At 33.1% G+C, this 24,698-nt stretch overlaps 7 protein-coding genes across 8 annotated transcripts; 4 read left to right on the top strand and 3 right to left on the bottom strand.

Annotated features, from left to right (window-relative positions):
• The first annotated feature begins 176 nt into the window (after positions 1–176).
• LOC120770132 (focal adhesion kinase 1) lies at positions 177–9,193 on the top strand. Of its 2 annotated transcripts, none has more exons than XM_040097313.1 (17): positions 177–362; positions 1,171–1,307; positions 1,371–1,786; positions 1,851–2,122; positions 2,644–2,753; positions 2,810–3,057; positions 3,126–3,435; positions 3,508–3,735; positions 3,795–3,927; positions 4,820–4,952; positions 5,086–5,227; positions 5,302–5,506; positions 5,662–5,798; positions 5,940–7,291; positions 7,834–8,324; positions 8,388–8,498; positions 8,571–9,193. In XM_040097313.1, exons 2-17 carry the CDS (start codon positions 1,244–1,246, stop codon positions 9,094–9,096), a joined length of 4,878 nt encoding a protein of 1,625 aa, XP_039953247.1. In that variant the 5' UTR covers positions 177–362; positions 1,171–1,243; the 3' UTR covers positions 9,097–9,193. The 2 variants fall into 2 exon arrangements, with proteins under 2 accessions (XP_039953247.1, XP_039953248.1); XM_040097314.1 differs by having other exon boundaries at positions 181–362; positions 5,940–6,091.
• On the bottom strand, positions 4,165–4,826 carry LOC120770135. The gene is made up of 2 exons (XM_040097318.1): positions 4,419–4,826; positions 4,165–4,270 (listed from the first exon to the last, which is right to left on the bottom strand). The coding sequence occupies exons 1-2, from the start codon at positions 4,768–4,770 to the stop codon at positions 4,188–4,190; spliced, it is 435 nt and encodes a 144-aa protein (XP_039953252.1). The 5' UTR covers positions 4,771–4,826; the 3' UTR covers positions 4,165–4,187.
• Positions 9,194–11,321: 2,128 nt separating the features above from the next.
• Positions 11,322–13,624, bottom strand: LOC120770220 (trifunctional enzyme subunit beta, mitochondrial). Its single transcript, XM_040097499.1, has 7 exons — positions 13,480–13,624; positions 12,965–13,139; positions 12,721–12,895; positions 12,458–12,658; positions 12,224–12,398; positions 12,009–12,139; positions 11,322–11,939 (listed from the first exon to the last, which is right to left on the bottom strand). Exons 1-7 carry the CDS (start codon positions 13,568–13,570, stop codon positions 11,436–11,438), a joined length of 1,452 nt encoding a protein of 483 aa, XP_039953433.1. The 5' UTR covers positions 13,571–13,624; the 3' UTR covers positions 11,322–11,435.
• Positions 13,625–13,976: 352 nt separating this feature from the next.
• On the top strand, positions 13,977–15,034 carry LOC120770222 (elongin-C). Its single transcript, XM_040097502.1, has 2 exons — positions 13,977–14,283; positions 14,759–15,034. The coding sequence occupies exons 1-2, from the start codon at positions 14,081–14,083 to the stop codon at positions 14,898–14,900; spliced, it is 345 nt and encodes a 114-aa protein (XP_039953436.1). The 5' UTR covers positions 13,977–14,080; the 3' UTR covers positions 14,901–15,034.
• Positions 15,035–15,368: 334 nt separating this feature from the next.
• Positions 15,369–18,809, top strand: LOC120770219 (actin-related protein 5). Its single transcript, XM_040097498.1, has 7 exons — positions 15,369–15,520; positions 15,584–15,768; positions 15,838–15,985; positions 16,045–16,673; positions 16,727–17,194; positions 18,283–18,463; positions 18,526–18,809. Exons 1-7 carry the CDS (start codon positions 15,427–15,429, stop codon positions 18,753–18,755), a joined length of 1,935 nt encoding a protein of 644 aa, XP_039953432.1. The 5' UTR covers positions 15,369–15,426; the 3' UTR covers positions 18,756–18,809.
• LOC120770221 (NADH dehydrogenase [ubiquinone] 1 alpha subcomplex assembly factor 3) lies at positions 17,200–18,138 on the bottom strand. Its single transcript, XM_040097500.1, has 3 exons — positions 17,855–18,138; positions 17,592–17,790; positions 17,200–17,530 (listed from the first exon to the last, which is right to left on the bottom strand). Exons 1-3 carry the CDS (start codon positions 18,085–18,087, stop codon positions 17,387–17,389), a joined length of 576 nt encoding a protein of 191 aa, XP_039953434.1. The 5' UTR covers positions 18,088–18,138; the 3' UTR covers positions 17,200–17,386.
• A 290-nt stretch (positions 18,810–19,099) lies between the features above and the next one.
• On the top strand, positions 19,100–23,127 carry LOC120770217 (benign gonial cell neoplasm protein). Its single transcript, XM_040097497.1, has 5 exons — positions 19,100–20,606; positions 20,662–21,018; positions 21,082–22,053; positions 22,176–22,929; positions 22,992–23,127. The coding sequence occupies exons 1-5, from the start codon at positions 19,100–19,102 to the stop codon at positions 23,125–23,127; spliced, it is 3,726 nt and encodes a 1,241-aa protein (XP_039953431.1).
• The last annotated feature ends 1,571 nt before the right edge of the window (positions 23,128–24,698 follow it).

Below are 24,698 nucleotides of genomic sequence, written 5' to 3'. Positions count from 1 at the left end.
AATTTCCTTCGGTCGTTAAAGCAGTGTACACATTTTATGCTACCAAGTGAAATTTATACAAATATACTTGTATACAACAATCACCCTGTGCTGTTTTGAAACTTTGCGGTATATGTTAGAAAAACAGATAAATCCTGTTATATGGCAGCATTAGATTTAATCAATCTGTTTGGTAACAAATGTATTGAGTTAAAGCATAAAAGTTGTAATTTTACTTATAAAAAGTTTTATTATTCCTTAATATTGTGCCGGACAGTGTTTGAGTGACAATATTAATAAACAATTCATATAATGCGGCATTTAGTTTGGAAACTCTATATAAGCTGGTGAAATCGAAGAGGAAATCCGACGTTCATATATATGTAAGATTGACAACACCTTACTTATGGTAGAACTGCAAAAAATCATAATGTACAAGTGTTTTTATGAAGAATTGTGATTAAAAAGTTATGAATAGTCGTCACTACATGCTCGAAAACACAGAAGCGCATATTAAAAATATAACTTCAGTTTTAAATATATGTAGGCGTGAATTGCAAGCACCATCGTTGTCTTTTCCACACACAATTCGACATGTACATATGTGGAATGGGTGCAAGCACCTTAAATTTTGTTTTTGTATCTAGTTTATGGAATTAGGGTTATGCTTTGCTATGTTGAAATTTCGTGTGAAGTATGCATAAATGCCAAATTCATCGGCATAAATTAAAAGTGTTCACATTCATTTCAATGTCTTGTTTCTGGTGGGTGTTATTGGACACCATCGTTGTGAATGTAGAAGATATACCTCTATAGTTATGGTGTCAAGAATTCAACTAAAAGCAAAGGCATCATTGTGATTCGTTGATAGAACTTTATTAGAAAGAAAAAATATATATACTGACAATAAAAAAAGTGATTATTATAAAATGCTCTATTTTACTTTGCCAAATAGATTGATAAAAGGAAGCCGGCATGTTTACAAACATTCCAGTACTGCTATTCGCAGTGCCAGGAGTCTTCTATGACCTATAAGTCTTTGGGGTTTTTTAAAAGTCTGCACATTTTTATTTAGTTAAAAAAAATTTTAATTATTAGTTATGTTAATAAATAATATACTATAAATACGTTTATAATTTGTAGTGTTACATATACATACCATATACCAAATTACATTTTTTAATATTTTAGAATGGACACATGTTGTATTAGATTGCTTTGAAAACATCAAACGAGGAGGGAAACCTAACTACTATATACTCTAATGTCGAAATTACAAGCTACTATCGGTTTTGGGACTCAACTAGCACCAATTCCACAAAATGAAGGTAAATAATTAAATACGATTCCCTCATTATTAGCTTAATTTTTTACTAATTTCATTTATTTAGGACAAATTGATGAATGTGTTTTGCATTTGCACATGCCTAACAAGGGTATGCGGCCAATTAATGTTAACGAGGCAAATGACACTGTACTTCATGTTATTGAACGTGCTGTGCGTAGCTTGGTACCGGGTCATATGCCGAATCCCCATTTCTATGCACTACGTTTGAATAATGTAGTAACTAAAGAAATATTATGGATGACGAGATCAACAGGCATGAATCAGGTTATGAAATATATTTGGTACCCGATCTGCCCGAATTTCGAATGTTCCAACTATGATAATACAAATATCAAAAGTAGCAACAGGAGTTCGGTCAATAGTGTTTGGCGGGCTGAGCTGCGAATACGTTACATTCCAAATAGTTTGGCGGAGTTTTATGAGCAAGACAAAACCAGCTGTTTATATTATTTTGATCAGGTAAGATTAATGTACATTTTTCAAATAATTTCCAGTTTTAAATTCGATTTAATTTTTTATTTAGGCTAAACAAGATTATGTTTTGTCTGATCCAACAATCGATGTCGATACGGCGATACAATTGTGCTGTTTAGGTATCCGACATTATCTTAAGAATACGGTAATTAAAGCGCCAGATAAAAAACACCATATTGATTATGTTGAGAAGGAAATCGGTTTAAATTCTTTTCTTCCAAAATCTGTGATAAGTTCAGTAAAGCCAAAGAACTTGAAAAAGTTAATTCAAGCTGGATATAAGAAGGTGTATAATTTAACGGACATTGAATATATAACCAAGTAAGCTTTACATATACTATACATATATTTTTTTTATTTACATCCTGAACAGGATATATTATGTTTGTAACAGACAGAAGAAAATACACATATGTATATATTACATATGTATATGATCAGAGTGACGAGCTGAGTCTGTCCCTCTGTCTGTAAATACGCAAACTAGACACTCAGTTTTTGAAATATCAATCTGATATTTTGCATTCCTCCTTTTTTTAAGTAGCTTCATATTTGTCGGAAATATTCTTTTCTTTTTTTTTTTTTTGACGTGATAAGTTCACGAAATTTGACTGAATTATTGAATGAAATTTTTAAATCGGACCACTATGGCATATAGCTGCCATACAGTCGCGATCTAGTTCTTGTTTATTTGTTTATTTAAGTTAATTTTCCAATAATTTTATTCGAGCCATTTTGATTGTAAATTTCTGATTATTTTATTATGTTATTGTTTATGGGCTTACAATAATATATTTATAAGTTTAAGCATAAAGCCATATCATTAATGCAAATTTTTGCAGGTTTTTCGATCTTCTCCAAACATGTAAAATTAATGGAAACGAAAAATTTTCAGTAACATTAAGCTCAGCATGGAATATATCGGGATTCTTGTACATCGGTTCACAAATTGGTATGCCTGACATCTAGCATTTCCACTATATAAATATTTATATGTTGATTTTTCAGGCATTTCCTATCAAACACATCCACAAGCTGACCTGACAAGCGTCGCAACCTTCAAAGACATTATCAAAATTGTAACACTTGCTATACCCAGGGATAGTGTAAATAACCAATCTAAAAAGCCAATTGCTAACTCGGCCTCTACAGATGATAAATATAATCCTTGTAAATGCTGGGAGGTCAAAACTCAATTGCGAATTACGACAAGGAGCAATGATGAAGACTTAGTAATCACCTGTGATGGCATAAATGTAAGTTTTACGTTTTAATTAAAAGAAATATAAAAATTTCCTAATTTTATTTTTACACATTCTTTCAGACTGCAGAGAGCATTGCTGATCTTATTGATGGATATTGTTGCTTAATTCAAGGCAGTAGCTATGTTTCCAAATGGGAACGTAACGATGTAAATACTTTAAATAGTATAAATAATGGCTTGAATGCATCAGCCACAGGTTCAAAGGGCAATCAAAATAATGGCTTAGACAAGGAAAAGCAAAATGAGGAGGATCAAACTGATGGTGGTGGTGCAACAATTCAAACCAGCACAAAACCAAAGCCTACCTTAACCGAAGACTACGCTGAAATCGGTTTAATCGATGATGAGGGCGACTATTCTACGCCTACTGGTTAGTTATTGGTTTATATATGTTTTCAATGCTTCAATTCATATATTATTTAATTTTTACACGGAAATTTAGCTCGAAATTATGAATTAGAAAGATCTCAAATAAATCTGAATGAAAAAATAGGCGTTGGCCAATTCGGTGATGTTCATATAGGCACATATTTTCCGAAAGCTAAGAAAAATACCAAATCGAATGCATTGAATACTATGGAAATAAAATCTTCGGTAATTCAAGTTGCAGTGAAAACGTGCAAAGCAAGTGATGACCCTCAAAAAATGGAGCAATTTTTAGAAGAAGCATGTATGTTAGACGTTATAGTAATAAGCTTAAACAAAACTCAACAAACCTGTATCTTTCAGATATTATGCAAAAATTCGATCATCCCCATATAATTCGTTTAATTGGTATATGCAGTGAATCGCCGATTTGGATTGTTATGGAATTAGCACGTCACGGGGAACTTAGGGCGTATTTAAAAGCCAACAGTAAGAAGTATGTATGATTTCTAACATAACCAAAAATATACACGAGGCAATATAAAAAAATTTTTTTTTTTTTAAGTTCATATTTTGATAATAATGCAACAAAATCGCTCAGAACTTATTTTTGTACATGCAAAATAACAATTTTATTCAAACATATTTTTAATTTTATTTTTCAATATCTTTTTGCTTTTATTTGTTAATTTTTCATATTAATGTGGTAAATTAGAGCAATAATTTGGTAATTTTTGAAATTTCTAAGCTGTTTGTCTATTTCTTGCCTTTCTTTGTTTTCGCCGCTTTTGCCTTGGCTTTCTTTTCTTTCTCCGCCTTCTTTTTCTGTTTCTGTTCCTCTGAAAGTATACAATATAAACAAAAGCTATAACAAGCCTTGAAAAAAATAATACTATCACGTTTTTACTTTCAAATCGCAAAGGCAGAACAAAAAGCTTACTCCAAAATTATTATTGCACAAGAGTTACAATAAACGCCAATGCCTACCTTTTATTATGGCTTGCATTTCTCTATATTCCTTAAGACTCATTGGCAATGGTGCACATCTGAAACCTGCTGGAAAATCTTTTTCCAATTTAATGAAACGATTGCCAACAGCATATAACAATGGCAAACATGCGTCTTCCTTTAAACGCGATTTTAGCCAATTCTCGAAATACAAATCTGCCAATAAAATGTGTTCTTTTTTTGCGCCTTCAAGATCGCGCCAATAATTGATTATTGTCGGAGGCGGTAGCTCCTTTTGTTTCCATTTTTTATTTGGCCAACGGCAATAACGATCCCAACCGTCGCTGAGCTCAATGTAAAAGTAGACATCACCGTCGGGAAAACAGCGCATGATTTATTTGTTTTTACTTTAACTTTCTCTGTTTCCTTTGCAATTTTAGACTTAAGCGTGGTACGCTGCTCCTCTACTGCTACCAGTTGTCGACAGCCCTAAGCTATTTGGAATCCAAGAAGTTCGTACATAGAGATATTGCGGCACGAAATGTGTTAGTCAGTTCGCCAACTTGTATAAAGGTAAAATTTAGCGTTTGTACATGAATTTAGATATGTTTAGCGAAAATAAAATAAAAATAATTTCTGTTTGTTTATTATTAATTTTCCTTTTTTTAATGTGAATTGAATTAATTTTGTTACCTATTAATCATAGCTTGCTGATTTCGGTCTCTCGCGTTGGGTGTCGGATCAATCGTATTATCATTCGAGCATGTGTATATTGCCCATTAAGTGGATGGCGCCCGAGTCCATCAATTTTCGAAGATTCACCAACGCTAGTGATGTCTGGATGTTTGGTATTTTTGACAAAAATCATTGAAAATATGAGGCAATTAAATATACATACTATTTGGTTGGTTGTTTCTTTTAGGCGTTTGCGCTTGGGAAATACTGATGTTGGGAGTAAAGCCGTTTCAAGGTATCAAAAACAGTGACGTTATAACGAAATTGGAAAACGGTGAACGTTTGCCGCTGCCAAAAGATTGTCCGCCACGCTTGTACTCACTCATGTCACAATGTTGGGCTCATGAGCCATCCAAACGACCCACGTTCCAGCGTATCAAAGAAACTCTTTAGTAAGTTTCAGTACTTAAACTTTCATTTGTATCTATGCCAATAACAGTTAGTCATGTTAGAACACAAATTTAACAAATTCGTGTTCAGTGACTCTGTTTTTTTGTTTTGTTTTTGCGTATAAATTTTAATAATAATGTTCACATTTTGTTCTCAGTGAAATTTTAGTGGATGAGAAAATTAGCGATTCGGAGACAATGAGGCGTGAGAACAGACGTGTGGCGGCCATGTCATGGAGTGGTTGCGAAGGCGAAGTACCACCAGTTAAACCGACTAGAACACCCTTCGAAGGGGGTAATAATTTTTATTATACTATTTTTTAAAGTATTCGGCTAACGGTGATCGTATAATTTATATAAATTTGTTATAATCGGTGATGCATAATTTATATAAATTTGAAATCGAACTGATCGTTCTATTGTTTCATGTTTACAGATTCCGCGTTGCAGTCATCCATAGTGAGCGAAAAAAATCCATTAAGCCCACAAACATACATTATAGCACAAAATCCCGAAGTATTGGCCAGATTAATGATGGAAAACGAGAATCGCAGCATTAATCCAGCAGCTTATACAACACCAGCATCGGTATTTAATACATTAGCTGTAGAAATTGATGAAACCAAAACAACAAAAGTCCCAAATAGTTCAGATGTACCATTGAAAATGACCAAATTGCCAGCATCTGAATTGTTTAAATTGGATCCCATAGCGGATGAGCAAAATGTTTCGACATTAACACGTTTAGGTGGCACACAAAAACAAACTGCTTCGCTTAAGTCCACAACAATTACCAATGAAACACAACCCCTGTCTCTGCCCTTACATTGTAGTTGTCTAGATAAAACCAAGCATTCCACGAATTGCGTCTATCTAAATGCTAGTAATGCAGTAGATCCTAGCACTACGTTGTACTTGAAAAACTCACGCGCAGAAGTTCAAAATAATTTTTGCACAATTCCAACTAATTTGCCCTGTCAGAAACCGCAAATGCAAAATAATTTTGTTTTATATAATCCACAAGCAAATATTTACGATTTCCACCGTATGCCAGTGGATCCCAAGATTACTAAATCCGACTTATTGCGTAGATGCAATCCGCATTCTTATGGCAGTCTGGAGCGTAATCATGATACATACATAATAGGTTCGGTTAAGCCGATGCCATCCAAAGGTGGTAGTTTGGAGCGCAATCAATCGATTTCTATTTCCAATAACTTCATGCGTGATTGGGTACATCGTAGTAGTAGTTTAGAAAGAGCAACAACATTAGACGCATATGCCGGCAATCAAACAGCAAAAACAAATTTATCAAATAGCTTAGAACGTAATATTTCTTATCGTACATATCGCAATCAAATGAAAAGCTCAATGGAAGCGGAACCATTACAAGAAGAAATTTACGATTTCGGTGGTAGTAATGTAAAATCGTGTGCTACCAGCTCACTAAACCGTAATCGCACAGCTGACATAATTCCACGCATGCAATCACAACGCGACTTAAGTGGTAATTGCAAATCTCAAGCCATTGCCGAACCATTCGATCCAAAAGTTTCACCTAACTCAACATATACGCCAATGGCACCAGGCGGGAAATCTTTTACAACTAGCTATGGCATAGGAAAGGACTTTAATATGCATACCATGCAACAATATCCTTATCCAATTAATGAAAATTGCGAGTTAGAAGCTTCCAATTATACAGATAACATAAATTTAGTGCAGCAAAGCGCAATATTGGCAGGTCAGGATGGCGTGCATATTGCTGAGTGTCCACTTGGCGCACAGGTTTGAGCTTGCCCTACTAAATGCAATTTGTTACAATTTTGTTTTAAATTTTCCTTTTTTTTATAATTTGAAGTAGTATTTGTAATGGTTTCATTTGCGTTTTCAGTTTTCTAGTCTGGAAGTATCACGTAGTATGTATGTATGTAAATACATATTTATATTCAACATTCGCACCCTTACTTTGAAGCAGTTGGTTTTTTGTTGTAATTTTATAAAATCGGAAGTATGCGTTACCACGATTTTATAATGCTTAGCATTACAAAAAAAGTTTTGAAATGTGCCATTTTCGTTTTAAGGCAATTTTGTTTTTAATTAAAATTCGTATATATTTTCGATTGTAGTATCAAGCAAAATTATTTTTTTTTCGTTCTTGGAATATACATACTATACGTATTTTGTGAATTTTTTTTATTTTCGAAAATAACCGTATAATAATATCTTTATTTTTATTAATATTACCGTTTATACACAACTTGATGTTCGAAAATCCTGACTCTACAAAATTATTTATTAATTTTATTTTATAACTTCCCAACATTTAGAAGAAGCGTCTGAGCCTTGCAACATCAAATTCGGATATAAATGCTATGGGTTATTTCAATTCCCATCATGGACCATCAAGTTTACCCGAGTGTTCACCAAGTATTAGTAATTCCTTAGGAGCTTCACGCCCGCACACCCCCGACTGCAAACTTGACACCTTAAAGAATAGTACATCCTCAATAGAGAACTCGTCAAGTAGTAATTTTATTGATACCCCAAGTGATTCAAGGCCAAATAATGATGTAGCAACTGCCAAACAAACCGTTAATAGTAGTGGCAATAAGCCAACGTTGGCGATTGATCGTAGCAATGACGAAGTGTATAGTGCTACTAAAAATGTGGTTAAGGCGATAATGACACTTTCGCAAGATGTGGAAAAATCAAATGCCAATAACTATTTGTATTTAGTACGAAATGTTGGAATTGAATTGCGTGCCTTGCTGGCATCCGTGGATCGACTGTCCAGGGTTTTTCCCACGCAAGCGCTTAGGTAAGATTACATCAACATCCATGAATAATTATGACTTTCTAAAGGAAATCTCTTCAATTTTAGAGAGGTTGAAATGGCACACAAAGTGTTGTCAAAGGATATGCAAGATTTGGTGGCAACAATGCGTTTAGCACAGCAGTACAGTGACACAACGCTCGATAGTGAATACAGACGGTAATACAGAGCTAGTTCTTGACGTTTTTTTTTAGTTTCTACTTTGTTCAATTTACTACTGTTTTTTTTTAGAAATATGTTGTCATCCGCGCATGTCCTGGCTATGGATGCAAAAAACCTATTTGATGTAGTGGATTCTATACGTAGACGACATGGTATCTCCTCAACACCACCAGCACCATTACAGGAAAGGGCTCGTTCCAATCCATTGTCCTCAACATCGAGTGATCCGTCGGCGTTCATGGTTAAGACGTCTAGTGGACATACCATAACGCCGAATGAGGAGACAGCTGTAACGCTAACCGAAGATGGTTACCAAGTAATGTCTAATAGTAAATATCAAAATTACAACAATTTAGTAACTGAAAAAGACAAAATTGATGGGGAATTGACGCAACAGCAATTACCAAATATTGGCAATTTACATGTGACAACCCATCTAAATAACGAAGGGGTTGGCAGACGTTCTAACCTCGCATTTGAGCATATTATGCATAATACGAATGAACAACTACAAATTGTAGAACATACAGACAGTTCGGAATTCGATCATTTATATTCGAACACTAATATTGCTTCACAAAAAAGGTGCAACTAATTAATGTGTTAAAACGCTAGCCGAATAAATATTTATAGTCAAAACTAAAAAGTACTTTACATACTCGTACATAAATACATATTTATACATATATAAGATATGTGAAAAAAAAAAAATCAATTTATATACAATATTTATAATTTTTTAACAAAAAAAAGTGTTATTATTTTTACTTAACTGCTAGTTTCATTACGTGAATACATTTATAAAAATTAGAAAGCAGTGACTAATTTTTATTTAATATAAATTTAAGTATTCTTTGTTTCGTCGAAGGAATTTTTTTCAAATATTAACGATTTGTTTTATGTCTGCATATTAATTATTCATTAACAATTTGCTGTGACTACGAAATTTCAATTAAATGTATTCAATGTTAAAGCTTGTTTTGTTTATTATTATACAAATTTATTGGCTGTTTCGTTGTTTATTACAATTTTCGTTTCGAATTTTTTTAATAAAATTATTGAAAACATATACACCCTGATATTAAAATTAATGTGCGACCTCTTAAATCATGATTCAGTTATATAAGCATGTTGTTAGCGTGCTTCTTCTTATGAAAATATTTTTTAATCCATAATGTCAAATAAACCTCATGCATTTCTTGTTTATATTTTAATGACTTTGTGTGGTTTACAATCTATTCGTATACTGTTCTCCATAATGAAAAACATTTTCAATGGCTGGAATGTTTGAAAAATATATTTTTAATTCATAAAAACAAAGCAAAACAGCTGATTTTGGCATTATTATTGAAACACTTTTGACAAATTGTCCTTATATAATTGAATCATGCCTGAGCTGAGAATATATTGCAGTTAAGGGGGGAGTAGGCTTAATTCGTGTAAAACAAAGTCCGTTTTTATGTTTTATTTATTTTTAAAAACCAATGATACATTATTGTATGACATTTGAAGAATACTCTGTTAAATTTTCATAGAGAAATATTTAAAAAATCGACAATGGCAGCAATTACTCTGGAGCGTCTCGGAAAAAGTACATATTATAATATTTTCACTTTAGTTTTACTTAAAAATCAGTTATTTTGTTATTGTAAAGTGCAAAATATTAACAAATTTTAAAATCTCTTAGTTTATTATACAAAATTTAAAAATGATTTGATTTGAGTTTGAAGATATGGGAGGCACAGACACTGAAATCGTGAATTGATGGATTCATTTAAGTAGAAAAATTTAAAAATGCTACTCTCCGCTTAAGGACAAAACCGAGGGGATAACCAACACTGAAATCATTAATGATGAAACGCAACTTAAGCAGCACTTAGGATCAGGGGTTTTCATGAAGTTTTATGTTCGAAAATACATACATAATCAAAATAAAATTACTTTTTAATCCACATTAGCACTATAAGGTAATATGGATAGTTTATATCGGCCTATTGGATCTGACCAGTTCATTTGCGGTGAGAGATTTAAAAAAAATGATTAAATATATTTCAATTGCTCAAAAACTACGCTCTCGTGTTCATCACGTATTATACACACCACACCACGCTTCTTAGTTCAGTATGCAAAACTAAATTATTAAGGTGATGGTGCCAACATATGTCAGAAAATACTACGCACGAAATCCCCGCACAACACCATTGTTCGTCTTTTTTTTTCTCAATACTTAAATAATAATTTGTATATATATTTGTTTAATTCATAGTAGTTTCCGTCCCCAAAGATTATTGAAACTAATTTGGAGAAAGTCCGCAAGAATTTTTATTTTCTTTTTTTCAAATACGATTTTTTAAAATAATGTTATAAAATAATATAAATGTGTGCATTTATAATTTTATCTCTCAATCGTTTCCGATACTATACCGTCAAATTGAAGACAGTTTGAAATTAAAGGCACAACAATTAGCATGTTAAGAAAAATGCATACATACATAATAATTGCAAGAATTTGAGCTGATTCCAAATGTATAATAAGTAATAAAAATAAAAAAATAAAAATAAATAAAAAAAAAAATTCATAATAAATATGTGTGTTATTTTAATTATGCCGCTGAGAAAGCAGACCTAATTAGGAAATTATTAACAATTATGTTTTAAAAAAAGTTAAGGACACATACATGTGAAATGTTTTTCTATATACTTTATTAAATAAAATTATGAAAGAGGTACACATGATATAATATACAGATTCGACTTTTATGATAATAGTAATAAAAAATAATATTAAATTTTTTTCTACAAAATTTCGATTAATATCGCTTTATGTTGAACACTTTACTGCCTAAATATTCAATTTCTAAAATGTCTTACTGAAGGCCACACTGTCTAGACGCAAATGGAAGAATGTGGATGCAAATCATAATAAATGCATATTTAATCTGCAGTAGCACCAGGATATCTCTCCAGAAGCATTGCAACACCTTGACCACCCGCAGCACAAGCCGCAATAACACCGAGTTGTCCGTCTTCACGTACCAAACGATTTGCCGTGTGCATGCAAAGTCTGACACCGGTTGCGGCAAATGGATGACCAATTGACAGTGAACCACCCCAGCTGTTCCATTTGCTCAAATCGGGTGCACCGAATTTCTCACTAAGTCCTATATAGTCCTTGCAGAAGAAGTCGGAGTCCAAAGCTTTAAGATTCGCCAAAATTTGGCCAGCAAATGCCTCGTGAATTTCCCAAGTGTCGATATCTTTAAGCGTGAGACCAGTCTTTTTTAAAAGTTTTGGTATAGCATAAGCGGGACTTAAAAGTAATTGATCAATTGGATCTTGTGAGACATATAGGAAATCGCGTAAATATGCTTTGGGTTTTAAGCCAAGTTTCTTTGCAGTCTCTTCTTTCATAAGTACACACGCAGATGCACCATCAGTCTTAAAATATACGATAATTGAAATTAAACTTAAATAATGTTAGAACATACATATGTATATATTACTTACCAAGAACGAAGCGTTTGCGGCTGTAATGGTGCCATATGGCTTGACAAATGCAGGATTGAGTTTTGCTAATTTTTCCGGTGAGGAAACTCGTATACCGTTATCTTTTTCTATAAAATTTGTGCTGCCGGGTACTGAAAACGAACACATTTAAAATTCTTACAACTGCTATTTTAATAAAAAATAAATTAGTATTTGAACTAAAAAGTTTAACGAACCTTTAACTGGAACCACATCAGTGAAGTAACCTTTATCCTGAGCTTCTTTAGCTAATGTGTGTGAACGCAACGCGTAGTCGTCTTGCTCCTTGCGGGACACGTTAAAAGCTGCAGCCAAACGATCGGCAGAATGTCCCATAGTTTCCCCTGAAGAAAACTCGGCAACGGCGGGAAGCTGTAAACAGGCCATAGTGAATATGAGTACTATCAATCTGATATTGTAGTTGTTATCACCTCTGGAACGAAGAAATTCGGTCGCAGAGTTGAAAGTAATGCCAATTTTTGTAATGGAGTCTTTGCCTTATTAGCTTTTAATAAAAGGCTACGCATTTTACGCGAATGCCGAATGGGTACATCGGACATAAATTCGACTCCACCAGCAACAATCACATCATAAGTATTTGTCGCTAGAAGACCAATACCTGTGGTGATAGCCTGGAAGTATAGTAATATTATTATATTCAAAAACACCGAGTTATTGCAAATATAATTCTTACCACATTCGAGCTAATGCACGCCATTGTAACTGTATGCGCAGGCGTTTTGTCGCTGAATCCAGCACATAAGGCTGCCTCACGTGCAACATTCGAAGTTTTAACTTCTTGTATTACTGTGCCATAAACGATGTAATCAATAATTTCTTTATCAATATTTGTTTTATCTAGCAAATTACTGTAATGTCAAAATATTGCCGTAGTTTTATTTCTGCTTAGTAATTGGAGAGGGTATAAAAATACTTACACCAAAGCATGACGAGCTAATTCGTGTGGCATTAATTTAGAATAGTCAGTAAAAGATTGTAAGAAAGGAGTTCGGACGCCATCGACCAAAACTATGTTTTGTTCAAATCCCCTTTTAAAAGATTTGGCATTTTCAGTATACAATGGATGGGATGTAGACAAATTGCGATAACATGCTGAAATTAATAAACTTATTAACAATAACAAAAAATTTTAGTTGTAAGTATGGTACATATATCAAGTTGATATTATAAACAGGTTTTGACATGAACTTTGTTGTTATATTCAATTTAATAATTTATACGTAATTGATGTACATATGTACATATGCACTCAGCGATAGCAATTTTATACATAGTCAATATAATATTAATTTACTGATTACACTATGTATATATGTTTATCTTGAGGATCGCTGCCGGAGATGAACTTTGTACCGCTATACTTTGGTAAACGTCATGCATCCATATTCATACAACCGAAACAATGACCTAGTACCCCAAAAGTAACACTTACAAATCTTCGACGATGAGGCTGCCAAACCTAATGTTAAAGAATTTGAAAAACATTTTCCATGTCGTAATGATGTAAGCAAAAGAGACTGCATTTTTAATAAAAATATGAGTATAAAGGACTACAAAAATTATTAATAAAAAAATATATTCTCCGTAAAACCGACTCTCAATATACTAAAGAACTTGGAAATAACTGAAATCTATCTAAAGAGGAACGTGTAATAAGAAACACACAGGACTATATGAATCAGTAACATTATTTAACAGAACTTGTCGATATTTTGCATTACTGAAGTAAATGATAAACTTTAGATGTGTATAATTAAAAATATAAATTTAATAAAATATATAAAAACCCGAATTTGCATTTTACTCCATTACTCATAACATATATCCTTTGCCTTAGTTTTTGTTTTGTGATGGAATATACAAAACAGTGGCATTGTGAACACTCTGTTAAAATTCCATTACCACTTAATGGCAAAGCACTATTGTTATTTATATACGACTACTTTTCGAAAAAATATTATTAGTGGATTCGATCTCAAGGCAATAGTTATAATCTTTGGTCTAACAAACACATACATTAACAATAACTAGAAATGGAGGAACCACGAACTGACAAAATCTATGGAGGATGTGAAGGACCTGACGCTATGTATGTTAAATTAATATCGTCAGACGGCCAAGAATTCATTGTAAAACGAGAGCATGCTCTGACCTCTGGCACCATAAAGGCTATGCTTTCGGGTCCTGGACAGTTTGCAGAAAATGAAGCAAATGAAGTGCATTTTAGAGAAATTCCGTAAGTAAAACGATTTTATATGCCACCAGTTTAATATACATTTATTTTTATACTAACCTTGATGACCTGTTCGGCAACATAAATAGTACACAGATTATTCGATAATGTATCCAGCTACTGAACTTCTAATGATACGTGTGTTTCCAGTCGCAATTGTTTTATTATATTGCCAAAGTTATTATAACATATTAAATTTGTGCATAATATATGCCTCATTGCTATCTGAATATATGAACAAAGCCCTTACTTGCTGTTTCAAAATATATCACAAGTTAATTAGTTAATCAATAAATTTTGCATGATTATATTTTGTTTCTCAATACGTAAAAACCTTGCTACTCCGACGGCGTCTTTTGAGTGTATATTTAAATTTACCGGCATATTTAATAATATGACTTAAATCTCCTAGCATAATTACCGGTGTTTTGTTTTTATTTTATTTGGTTGAAAAATAACGTTGTAATTAAATTTACAGATCTCACGTTCTCCAAAAGGTCTGCATGTACTTTACATACAAAGTGCGTTATACCAACAGTTCTACTGAAATTCCCGAGTTTCCGATAGCCCCTGAGATAGCGTTGGAGTTGTTGATGGCAGCAAATTTCTTAGATTGTTGAATAATAGATGCAAAATACATATATATATAACCTTTTTTAGTTGAAATGTTCTGATAAATACTGTTTACTATTTCTAACTGACTTCATATGCGTGAAAAAATGAAAATAATAAATTTTGTCTGAATAAAAATATATATTTTATTAAGTATGAGCTATTTATACAAATAAAATCGTGGAATAAATAAACTTATGGTTTCATACGTGAGTATGTATAAGTATTTGTGAGAAAATATAATGAGTAATTTTAACTTCATAAATATGTGTCTATATAATTGACGTTTTCCAGATGATGACTTCTATGGACAAAATAAATAAATTAACAAGAGCAACGGTCATACATAAATTATATATACCGCAAAAAATGTACCCTTTTATATTTGACAGTTTTGCTGTTAAAAATCTATTTAATGAATCATGATAAATAAGTTTTACATTCAAATCACCTTGTGCTCAACGTTGGGTTGGAAATTTTGCAACTATGTTATTTTAAATTGTTTGGATTTTGTTTGGTGTTTTTACAAGTGTGATGAACATTATTAATCTGACTGAAAACTCACAAAAAGCGGACATAATCCACACCTATAATGTAGATAGTAAACATGCACTCATTATAGATAATGGTAAGATTATAATTAATAACATAATGCTTGAGTTTTAAGGTTTCAAATAATATAATTTTTTAGGTTCATTTAAGTGCCGGGCTGGTTGGAGCAATAGTTCACAACCCTTACTAGAGTTTCGAAACTTCATTTTAAAACCAAGAAGAGACAGAAGGAAAGAAGTGGCAGATCCGCAAGCAAATAAACATACTCAAATCGGAAATGCTATTTCAAATATTGAGTCTGTTCGTTTGAATCTCAAAACGCAGGTATAAGCAACTGTCACATGTAACTTATTAGGACGTAGTGAATAAAACTCAAATTTCAATTATGTATAGTTCGATAGGAATGTGGTTACACACTTTCATAATCAGGAGCAGATATTTGATTATATATTCACGCACTTAGGTGTTAACAATGAAGATAAATTCTCACATCCAGTACTGTTAACAGAAGCTCTGGGTAATCCTTACTACTTTCGGCAGCGTATGTTATCAAATCTTGAAATTTTTTTTTAGTTTTTAAAAGTAAATTTTATTTTTCAGAAATGAATGAGTTGTTGTTTGAGTGCTATGGCGTTCCGTCGGTTTGTTATGGGATCGATTCCATTTTTAGCATGTTGCGTAATGATTCGTATGCAGATTCATTGATTTTATCCTTTGGTTATTACACAACACATGTAATCCCCGTTCTTGATGGGAAGATTCAATTAGAAAATGTGCGTCGTTTAAATTTAGGCGGATATCATATTACTCATTATCTGTATCGTCTTATGCAAATGAAATATCCCATGCATATAAATTCTATAACGATAAGTAGGATAGAGCAATTATTACATTGTCACAGTAGTGTAGCTTTGGACTATTTGGAAGAGTTGAAGCGTTGGTCCGATCTAGAATACTATACCGAAAATGTTAAGAAGATTCAGTTGGCCTTCGTATTGCCTAGCACACAGAATACGCCACAAAATCTTGATCAAAAGATAGAAAAACGAAAGGAGTTAACTCGTCGTCTCATTGAAATAAACGCACGACGAGCTAAAAACAAGCAGTTGGACATGGAGAACCAACTAAGATTTATGACTAGTATGAGAGAACTTTATGAGCTTGGAGAAGTGGAAGAATTCGAAGCTGCACTAAAACAAAATAATATAGACGATTTAGCTACATTAGATGTAAGTGAAAATAAATGCCAATCGGAAGGTGTTCGTAACTTCTATATTTACAGAAATCTATAGCATCTCTGCGTAGTAGGCTCCAGCAAATGGACTCATCAACACAAGACGCTTCAGCAGCAAATCGTACTCCAAAAGAAAAAACATCTGGCACAAAGAAACCACCATCAGACGTTTCTATGGAAAAGTGGCTTTCAGATATTAATTATAAACGTGAAGAGATTCTACAACGAAAAGAAACGCGCAAAGCGCGGAGGCAAGAAGCAGCAAAACGACATACTGCAGCGGCACAAGAACGTATGCGTATTATTTCTTTACTAGCTCACAACGATAAAGGTATCGATAACTTCGGTGTTAATGACAACGATTGGGACGTTTATAAATCTATAAACAAGGATAATGAAAGTGACAGTGACAGTGACAATGAGAAACTCTTAGAATGTGAAAACATACTTCGTCAACATGATCCTTCCTTTAAGCAAAGTAATACTCAAAGTTGTGATGTTGCTGAAAATTATCAAGTAAGTTGATTTTCAATATGCTAAAACTTTATATTTGAACAGTGTTTGTTTAACTCAAAAATATGGTTGTGCTTTTGAAAAACAACTAACTCTTTTTCTAGCGTACACTTATATGACTTAGTTAATATACGTCCAAGCATTTGCATTCTTGCTAGTCTATTCTATATCAATATCATATCTATATATAACATCTCAGTCGATTTCGTCATAAATCTCTTTTCTACGCAATTTACTTTGCAAAATATCATTTTCGTTGTAGCTAATATGTACTGGCGGTATAAGTGCTGATGCCACCATACGACTTTCTGCATTCAAAAAGTTAAATGTTGCGCAGGCCTATATATGGAAAAACGTATTAAAAAACGTACATATATTTGATTCAAAATCCGTATTTTACCTGTTCGGTACGTAGTACTTCAACATTAATTTTATATTTTTTCATGAATTCAATTATAACTTTGGAAAGACTTTGCGTAACGGGCTGGTCTCCAATACCAATAATAAGGATGTCAATTTTAGGTTCAAGAGTGCAAAAAAAGTTCAAGCTGTCTTCGTTAATATCCTCATAGGAGCCAACATTCCAAGAAAGAACTGAACTGAAAATGTTTAAAAATAATACATTTTTGTATCATTTAATATACTTGTTATTGTTTCTTTTACCGTGGAAATATTGCCATTGGTCCAACTATTACCATATCATTGTTAAGGCGAAATCCGTATTGACTAAACCCGGTTATCATAAGGCCGTACTCTTGTTCAGTATTTAATATTGATACTTTAGTTTTGCCATCAGCTTCATAAGCGGCTTTTGCATATTGACGTGAAGCAGAAGTAATCAAATTTTTGTTCGCTCTTCGTAATCCGCTAAAAGCAAATTGTAAAACTTTCGCCATATTTTCTGAACGTGTGGTTGTTACGTCTTGTTTTGATTTATTTTGTTTATGATGGTTGCAACTATTTTGTTACCTTTAAAAAACACAACAGGGTAATTCAAGTTATCCAAAATTAACTCTATATAACCATTTTAATTCTATAACTATATATGTGTTTGTATTTTTATCCATATTTAAATTTATATTTTATTTTAGTTACATTTCAGTGTGGAGTCAATTCGAGCTCCCGAGGTACTCTTTCAACCCAGTTTAATTGGATGTCCCGAAATGGGTGTAGCGGAGCTTATAGATTTTGTACTGAAACTATTTCCTCTCGCTGAACAGCAACGATTGGTTAATAGTATTTTATTAACAGGCGGATGTTCACAATTCGTAGGTATGTATTTAAAGTTTTTCAATTTTTCGTTTTCGAAGAAACTAAATGAAAATTGTTTTCAGGTTTAAAAGAGCGTCTTTCGAAAGAGCTTCTTGAAATGCGTCCATTTAAGACATCTTTTAAAATTTATGCTGCCCAGTCCCCAGAACTTGACGCTTGGCTAGGGGCTAAGGACTTCGCAAATTCTAGCGATTTCATTAACTCTTTGAGCACTAAAGAGGATTATCACGAAAAGGGCGCTGACTATTTCAAAGAGCATATGTATAGCAATCGGTATTATGCCAATATGTAAAAAAAACAATAATTAATTGAACATCTTATTTGCAATAATTTCAATAAATTCGTTTATAAAATATAATAGAACTAATATATTTTTAATTCTTGAGAATTATAATCTCAAAATTTGGAAGCGTTATATGGATTATAAATAAATGCATGTGAATGAATTTCCATTTTTGATAGTGAAGCGAATCAACAAAGTTAATCAGCTGCTTCATGCCGACTTGCATGTATTTACCTTGTTTCGAGGAATTTTGAAGAAATCTGGCAACGCCAACAGTTTGACTGTGTTAAATCTTTGAAGTGTATTTTCCGTTTGGAATTTGAATTTTTAATATATTAAGCATATTTAACATTATGATTAAAAATATTATAAATCAATATATTTTTGAGCAATTAATGCATTTTAAGGATGGTAATCGCTGTTGTCAAAAATTTAGTGGTTCTTTTCGTTCTACAGAAAGAACGGCTTTCATTGAGTACGCATATAAACTTGGATACAGCAGTCGTCCATTTGTAAATAATGGAATAGAATTTATAAAAGTATTTAAGAAGAATTGCTTGCATTTCGTGAAGCATATACCAGAGTTGCGACTGTCATCACATTCTGAAAAGGAGCTTTTTATATTGCAACGTGAAAGTGATTTTATTGGTAGTCAACTCGAGATGCAAATGTCGCCAGAGTTCTTCAGCCCCAATTGCATAAGGCCTTCTATTCCTCCCCACAGATTCTCTTTAGGATTAAAACAATCAATGGCTCGTAAAAATGTTCGTGGGCAACTAAGTTTTCAAGACAATTGTCCATTGCAATCATATAAAATTGGTTTGCTTGAGGCAATTTATCGCAGTAGAGTATTGATAGTAAACGGTGACTACATCTTTGAGAAATCAACGGGCTTACCCATGTACATAATTGAAAATTGTGCTGAAAGACGAACTCACTGCAAAATAATTTGCGTTGAGAGAGAACAGATATTGGCTATTCATAATAGTGAAAAGCTTTCTGAGTATTTGGGTGAGAAAGTGGGCAATACTGTAGCCTTTCAAATTCATCTCCAAAGCCGAATAAGCGAAGGCTCAAATCTTATTTATACAACTTCAAGTTTTTTACTACGTGTACTTATGGGACAAAGTATTGTGGATAGTTTTCGACACATTTCTCACATAATTGTTAATGATGTATATCGCCATGAAGCATTTACAGATTTGTTATTAAGTGAATTGCGCTCTGCTCTTCGTTGCCATGCACATCTCAAGATAATACTCCTTTCAAATTCGCAGTATAATTTAAAATTTTTGGAGTATTTTGGAGAAGGTGAAATACTACAATTGGAATGTAATATACCGGATTCGCATAAATCTAACGTATTTCACATAGAGCATATACAAAAATTTTTGGAAAAAGATCGCCACCCAAATGTACACAGCCCGTTAACCTATACTAATAACACCAATATGTTGCGTTTCATTAATGGTAACAATTTAAATGTGGACCGTGTTCTTGAATCCTATGAACAAACTGGTGCAGATCAAGCACTAGAAACATTTTTGTATATGGTTCGAAGCGAAAAAATTTCTATAGATTATAGACATTCTATAACGGGTAAAACGGCGATAATTATAGCTGCCAAACTTGGAAATGTGGCGCACATCAAACTTTTACTGGACAGATTTGCTAATCCCTATATTATGGATATGCAAAATCTGAATGCTTTATCCAATGCGATGGCTGGGGGAAATATGATATGTATAGAACTGCTAACCAATACTTCGAATATGAAATGTGCGAATCCCGAAGATCTTGATTACAGCTTAGTTATGGATCTTATACGTGTTTTGATGACAAGTTCAAAGTGGGAACCTGGTAAATCATGACTCCCATTAATTGGAAATTTAAATAAATTTCTTATTGATTGTAGGTAACATAGTTGTTATAGTAGCCGATTACGAACAACTATTGCGTATAAACTATTGGATGCTTCGATGCAAAATGATTGGAGATGTACCACAAGAAGTTGCAATATATATGCTTCATAAAAATATTGAGAAGGATCAGTTAGATATAGTTATAGAAGGGACAAACGACTGTATTAATATTATAATTGCGACAGACATTATTGAAAGTGTCATTCCAAAGTTTTCAATTAACTATATTATTGATTTGGCTCGAACACGAAGAATGTTATATAATTCCGATACAGGATATAAGGAACTTGCTTATGATTGGATAGCGGCAGAGGCTCTTGAAAATCGTTCACGTCTAACTAGTCGCATAGGTAAATGGTAGATGCAATGATAAAAATATATGTTTAAGTAAAATTTTATTTATTATCATGTAGGCGCAGACGTAAAATGTTTTCGTTTTATTCCTGCTTTTATGGTGGACATACTCCCGAAAAATTATGCAGCGGAATTATTGAACATGCCGCTGGATCGTGTGTGTTTAACCGTAAAGTTATTATCACCACATACTATGGTTTCTGAATATTTGCAATCGACCATTTCTAGAGCGCCTTTTATTCATATCCATAACACTGTTGAGTTTCTGAAGAAAATATACGTATTTGATGAACTGGAAGAAGTCACGTGGTTGGGATGTCGCTTAATTGATGTACCTATTGATTGCCAGTTGGGAAAACTGCTCGTTTTCGCTATACTTTTACAATGTTTAGATCCCGTACTGACAATTGTAAGTTTTTTGTCAACAATTGACCCACTCCAATTACCTACTAAGATAGGTAATAAGCAAGGAGTTGAACAATTATGTTCTAAAATTAAAGATGAACGCAAACGATTAGCCGAGAATGTACTTTCGGATCATTTGATATATTTGCGTTTATATCAAGAATGGCAAAACAATTTACGTGATGATAATCCCGAAATGGTACTAATAGATGAGCAAGATTACGTTTTAAATGGAATTTTAGAAAAAGTTTGCGATATTCGTACACATTTAGTAGGCGCTTTGCGATCATCACAACTTATACATAATCAAGGGCAATTAAGCATGCATTACATAAATTTAAAATCAAACAGTTGGCCTATGATTAAAGCAACACTTGTGGCCGGTCTCTATCCCCGTCTCTGCATAGTGGATACATATGAAGGATGTATTAAATGTAACAGCCCTAAGGAACTTGCTATTCATCCAATTTCAGTACTTGGTGCGCAAGCTATGGAGCCATTAAACACCAAAGCACGGTCATATCCTTCCAATTGGATTGTCTATGGAAACGATATAAATAGCATTAACTGTAATAGCACCAGATGTTGTTCCCTGGTATCACCATTAACGGTGGCCATGTTCGCAGGTACAGTAATATTCGATTTTGCCTGAAGTCGACATACGACAACAATAAGCGGTTTTTAGCGTGATTTTATGGTCAAATATAGTTTGCAAATTCAACTTTAAACATTCAAATTTGCATTTCAGGTCCACCCAAGATAGATTCATCAAATATATGCCACTTGAATGTAGCAGGGAACTATTTTGGAACTGGAAGCAATATTCATAAAAAAGAAGCAACAGTGGCAGTATTTTATGTAGATGATTGGATTGAAATCAGAATGGAGCATACGACCGCTCAACTTCTACTAAAAACACGACAATATTTTTATTGTGCATATATGAATTTTTTGCAAAATTGTGGCAGCATAGACAAGTGGCGACGAACTAATTCATTTCTAGCTGCAGTTTCCCGTTTATTCGATACCTTGGAAAGAGTATTTGCCTTTGAAGATCAGGCTTGTGGTTTTATAAAACCACTTAATATTGGATTACGTCCTAAAGCAGTGCCTAACAAATTTATAACTTCGTTTAATGCTGTTATAAGCTGGAATGGAGACACATCTATGCAAAGAGAGAGCACTTCAAAGCGCCTTGATTTAAAGAAGAAAACTCACACATGTTTGGACGGAAAGAGAGACTTTGCATGTTTGCAAAAGCAGTTTTTTGCAGTATATATTTCCCAGTCGGACTTGATATTTCGTAAGTATCCGCAAGAATGGTTGCGTGATGCTGTTGCAAAGGTTGTTGAGCCTTGCTTAAGGAGAGACAGATTAACCTTTGTAATTCTGTACAATAAGAATCCTGACCAGTTTTGCATGGTGGCACTTGCTGCAAAGATATTTGGCGTATTCAAATTACAAGAGTACTTTAAAAACAAAATATCTATTAATGAATTACTGTAAGTATTATAAAAATAATTTTAATTATAGAAATGTAATTTTATTTATATTTTGTTTCAAGGAAAATTTGCTCAAGACAAAATATTAGCGTGCCTACATTCAATGAGAAACGGAACGCTTTTTATGTGGATGCAGTAGTGGGCGAGCTTATTTTGGATTTATTTGCCTTTCGTAATAACTGGCTGGAGTATAACTAAAGGTTATAATTTACTTTAATTTTATTACGGCTTTAATAATAAAATAAGTTGAAGATGCGTCAATTAGGTATGTACGAACATAAAGTACCTATATATTTTTAAATTATGTTTGAGTTGCTGCTGCATTATTTTAAAACTTTCAACTTGAAATAATGAAGTTAATTTTTTTTACGAAATACGATGAGTTCAATAAAATAAGCATGGAATTGAAAAAAATGTCCTTTGATTGCATACAGATGTGTAAAATTAAACTGTGCCAAGTCGTAGTTTGTTGAATAGAAAGCGGCAAGAAAAGTACCTTGGCGAAAAATAATATTTTTAAATCAGTGAGTATTTTTTAGAGTGTAATAAGGACCAAAACTGGTTTCCTTTCAATCGTTTCTGTACGAAAATAGTATGCAAAATATTTTCTAAAGTCTCTGTTCGAACATATAACTCAAAGCACGCTCAGAGAGTGCTCTATAGGCTAAGGCAGTGGTCGGCATGAGAGGATCTGTCACTATGTTGGTGAGCACGAAAAAAAAGTAGCTCAGTGAGAAATTGGAATTAAATTTAAACAAATTTTATAAATAATTATTAGTATAATGAAAATTAACAAAATGTCTTTTAAGGATATATTCCATATTATCTTTAAAAGACTTGGAACATAAAAGGCATTGCATGGCACCAAAGGCAATTAGAATCATAAGATATTTCTCCCAGGGCATATTTGGTTTTGCGCTATAGTCTTGCGTGATGTTAATTCGTTGCTGGCTCGACAACGACTGAACGACAGATGTGTGAAGTTAGTTTGCACAATTGTGCTAAGAAATGCCGACCACTGGGCTAAGGCTACTGAACACTGTTTTAAAAAAACACGGGTGCTATGTTGCCATTTTTGTTAATGTGTTTTGTGGGGTTGTCACTTTTCACTTCCGGAATGAACATCAACAAATCATTCAATATATAATTTGTAGCTTTCGCCATTTGAGAGAACACATGCGCAGGCCCGGAAAATATTTCTGGGATTAAACATTTTGATAATTACCAGTCAAATCCTGTTGAAACACCCTAATAATTTCCTGAAAAATTACAATTTGTTTTCAGCAGCCAGCTTTACTTCTTAACGCGCTGTCAAAATCGAATTTTTTTGAACGTCCAGCGGGTTCGCCGCTCTTATTTACTTATGCGCTATACAAAATCTGGGCTTGAGGAATTTTTGACAGTAATTTTTAAGCCATTTTTATTTAGTGACGACATACTTTCCTGCTCGCCTGCATCTAAATAAACTGTTCTCTGAAACGATATGGAATGGAATAATTAAAAACTGCGGAACAGTGTTGCCCTGTGGGAACGGTTGAACACAATTGTTAAATTGTCTTAATTCATTCTTCTTTCGATTTTTTGCTATTGTTCTAAACTTTATACTGTATATAAACCTTATTTTCTTATTTCATAAGGCTCTTCGGTTATATTGTTTTCGTTTTTTGTTAGGTTCATCTTTTTTCCTCAATAGTAAGGTTTAGACTTCTCTGTTTTTTGTTTAATTTCCACGTGTTTCTGGTTTTCTTCATATTTGTTTCACTCTGTGT

This window comes from Bactrocera tryoni, chromosome 3 (genome assembly GCF_016617805.1).
Source record: "Bactrocera tryoni isolate S06 chromosome 3, CSIRO_BtryS06_freeze2, whole genome shotgun sequence".
In the NCBI taxonomy this organism is placed as follows: Eukaryota; Metazoa; Arthropoda; class Insecta; order Diptera; family Tephritidae; genus Bactrocera; species Bactrocera tryoni.
The sequence above is the reverse complement of the archived record's forward strand: the minus strand, read 5'-3'. Positions and strand labels throughout refer to the sequence as shown.

Bases quoted from the DNA above. Each gene is read 5' to 3' on its own strand.
- LOC120770132 (XM_040097313.1), top strand. From the start codon at position 1,244: ATGTCGAAATTACAAGCTACTATCGGTTTTGGGACTCAACTAGCACCA. The intron at 3,436-3,507 runs GTTAGTTATTGG...ACGGAAATTTAG, and splicing joins CGACTATTCTACGCCTACTG to CTCGAAATTATGAATTAGAA. The intron at 3,736-3,794 runs GTATGTTAGACG...TGTATCTTTCAG, and splicing joins GCAATTTTTAGAAGAAGCAT to ATATTATGCAAAAATTCGAT.
- LOC120770135 (XM_040097318.1), bottom strand. From the start codon at position 4,770: ATGCGCTGTTTTCCCGACGGTGATGTCTACTTTTACATTGAGCTCAGC. The intron at 4,271-4,418 runs GTAGGCATTGGC...GTATACTTTCAG, and splicing joins AATGCAAGCCATAATAAAAG to AGGAACAGAAACAGAAAAAG.
- LOC120770220 (XM_040097499.1), bottom strand. From the start codon at position 13,570: ATGCAGTCTCTTTTGCTTACATCATTACGACATGGAAAATGTTTTTCA. The intron at 13,140-13,479 runs GTAAGTGTTACT...TATTAATTTCAG, and splicing joins AGCCTCATCGTCGAAGATTT to CATGTTATCGCAATTTGTCT. The intron at 12,659-12,720 runs GTAAGAATTATA...CTATACTTCCAG, and splicing joins CGTGCATTAGCTCGAATGTG to GCTATCACCACAGGTATTGG.
- LOC120770222 (XM_040097502.1), top strand. From the start codon at position 14,081: ATGGAGGAACCACGAACTGACAAAATCTATGGAGGATGTGAAGGACCT. The intron at 14,284-14,758 runs GTAAGTAAAACG...TTAAATTTACAG, and splicing joins GTGCATTTTAGAGAAATTCC to ATCTCACGTTCTCCAAAAGG.
- LOC120770219 (XM_040097498.1), top strand. From the start codon at position 15,427: ATGAACATTATTAATCTGACTGAAAACTCACAAAAAGCGGACATAATC. The intron at 15,521-15,583 runs GTAAGATTATAA...ATAATTTTTTAG, and splicing joins TGCACTCATTATAGATAATG to GTTCATTTAAGTGCCGGGCT. The intron at 15,769-15,837 runs GTATAAGCAACT...AATTATGTATAG, and splicing joins GTTTGAATCTCAAAACGCAG to TTCGATAGGAATGTGGTTAC.
- LOC120770221 (XM_040097500.1), bottom strand. From the start codon at position 18,087: ATGGCGAAAGTTTTACAATTTGCTTTTAGCGGATTACGAAGAGCGAAC. The intron at 17,791-17,854 runs GTAAAAGAAACA...AAACATTTTCAG, and splicing joins CCAATGGCAATATTTCCACG to TTCAGTTCTTTCTTGGAATG. The intron at 17,531-17,591 runs GTAAAATACGGA...TTCCATATATAG, and splicing joins AAGTACTACGTACCGAACAG to GCCTGCGCAACATTTAACTT.
- LOC120770217 (XM_040097497.1), top strand. From the start codon at position 19,100: ATGATTAAAAATATTATAAATCAATATATTTTTGAGCAATTAATGCAT. The intron at 21,019-21,081 runs GTAAATGGTAGA...ATTATCATGTAG, and splicing joins ACGTCTAACTAGTCGCATAG to GCGCAGACGTAAAATGTTTT. The intron at 22,930-22,991 runs GTAAGTATTATA...TTTTGTTTCAAG, and splicing joins ATATCTATTAATGAATTACT to GAAAATTTGCTCAAGACAAA.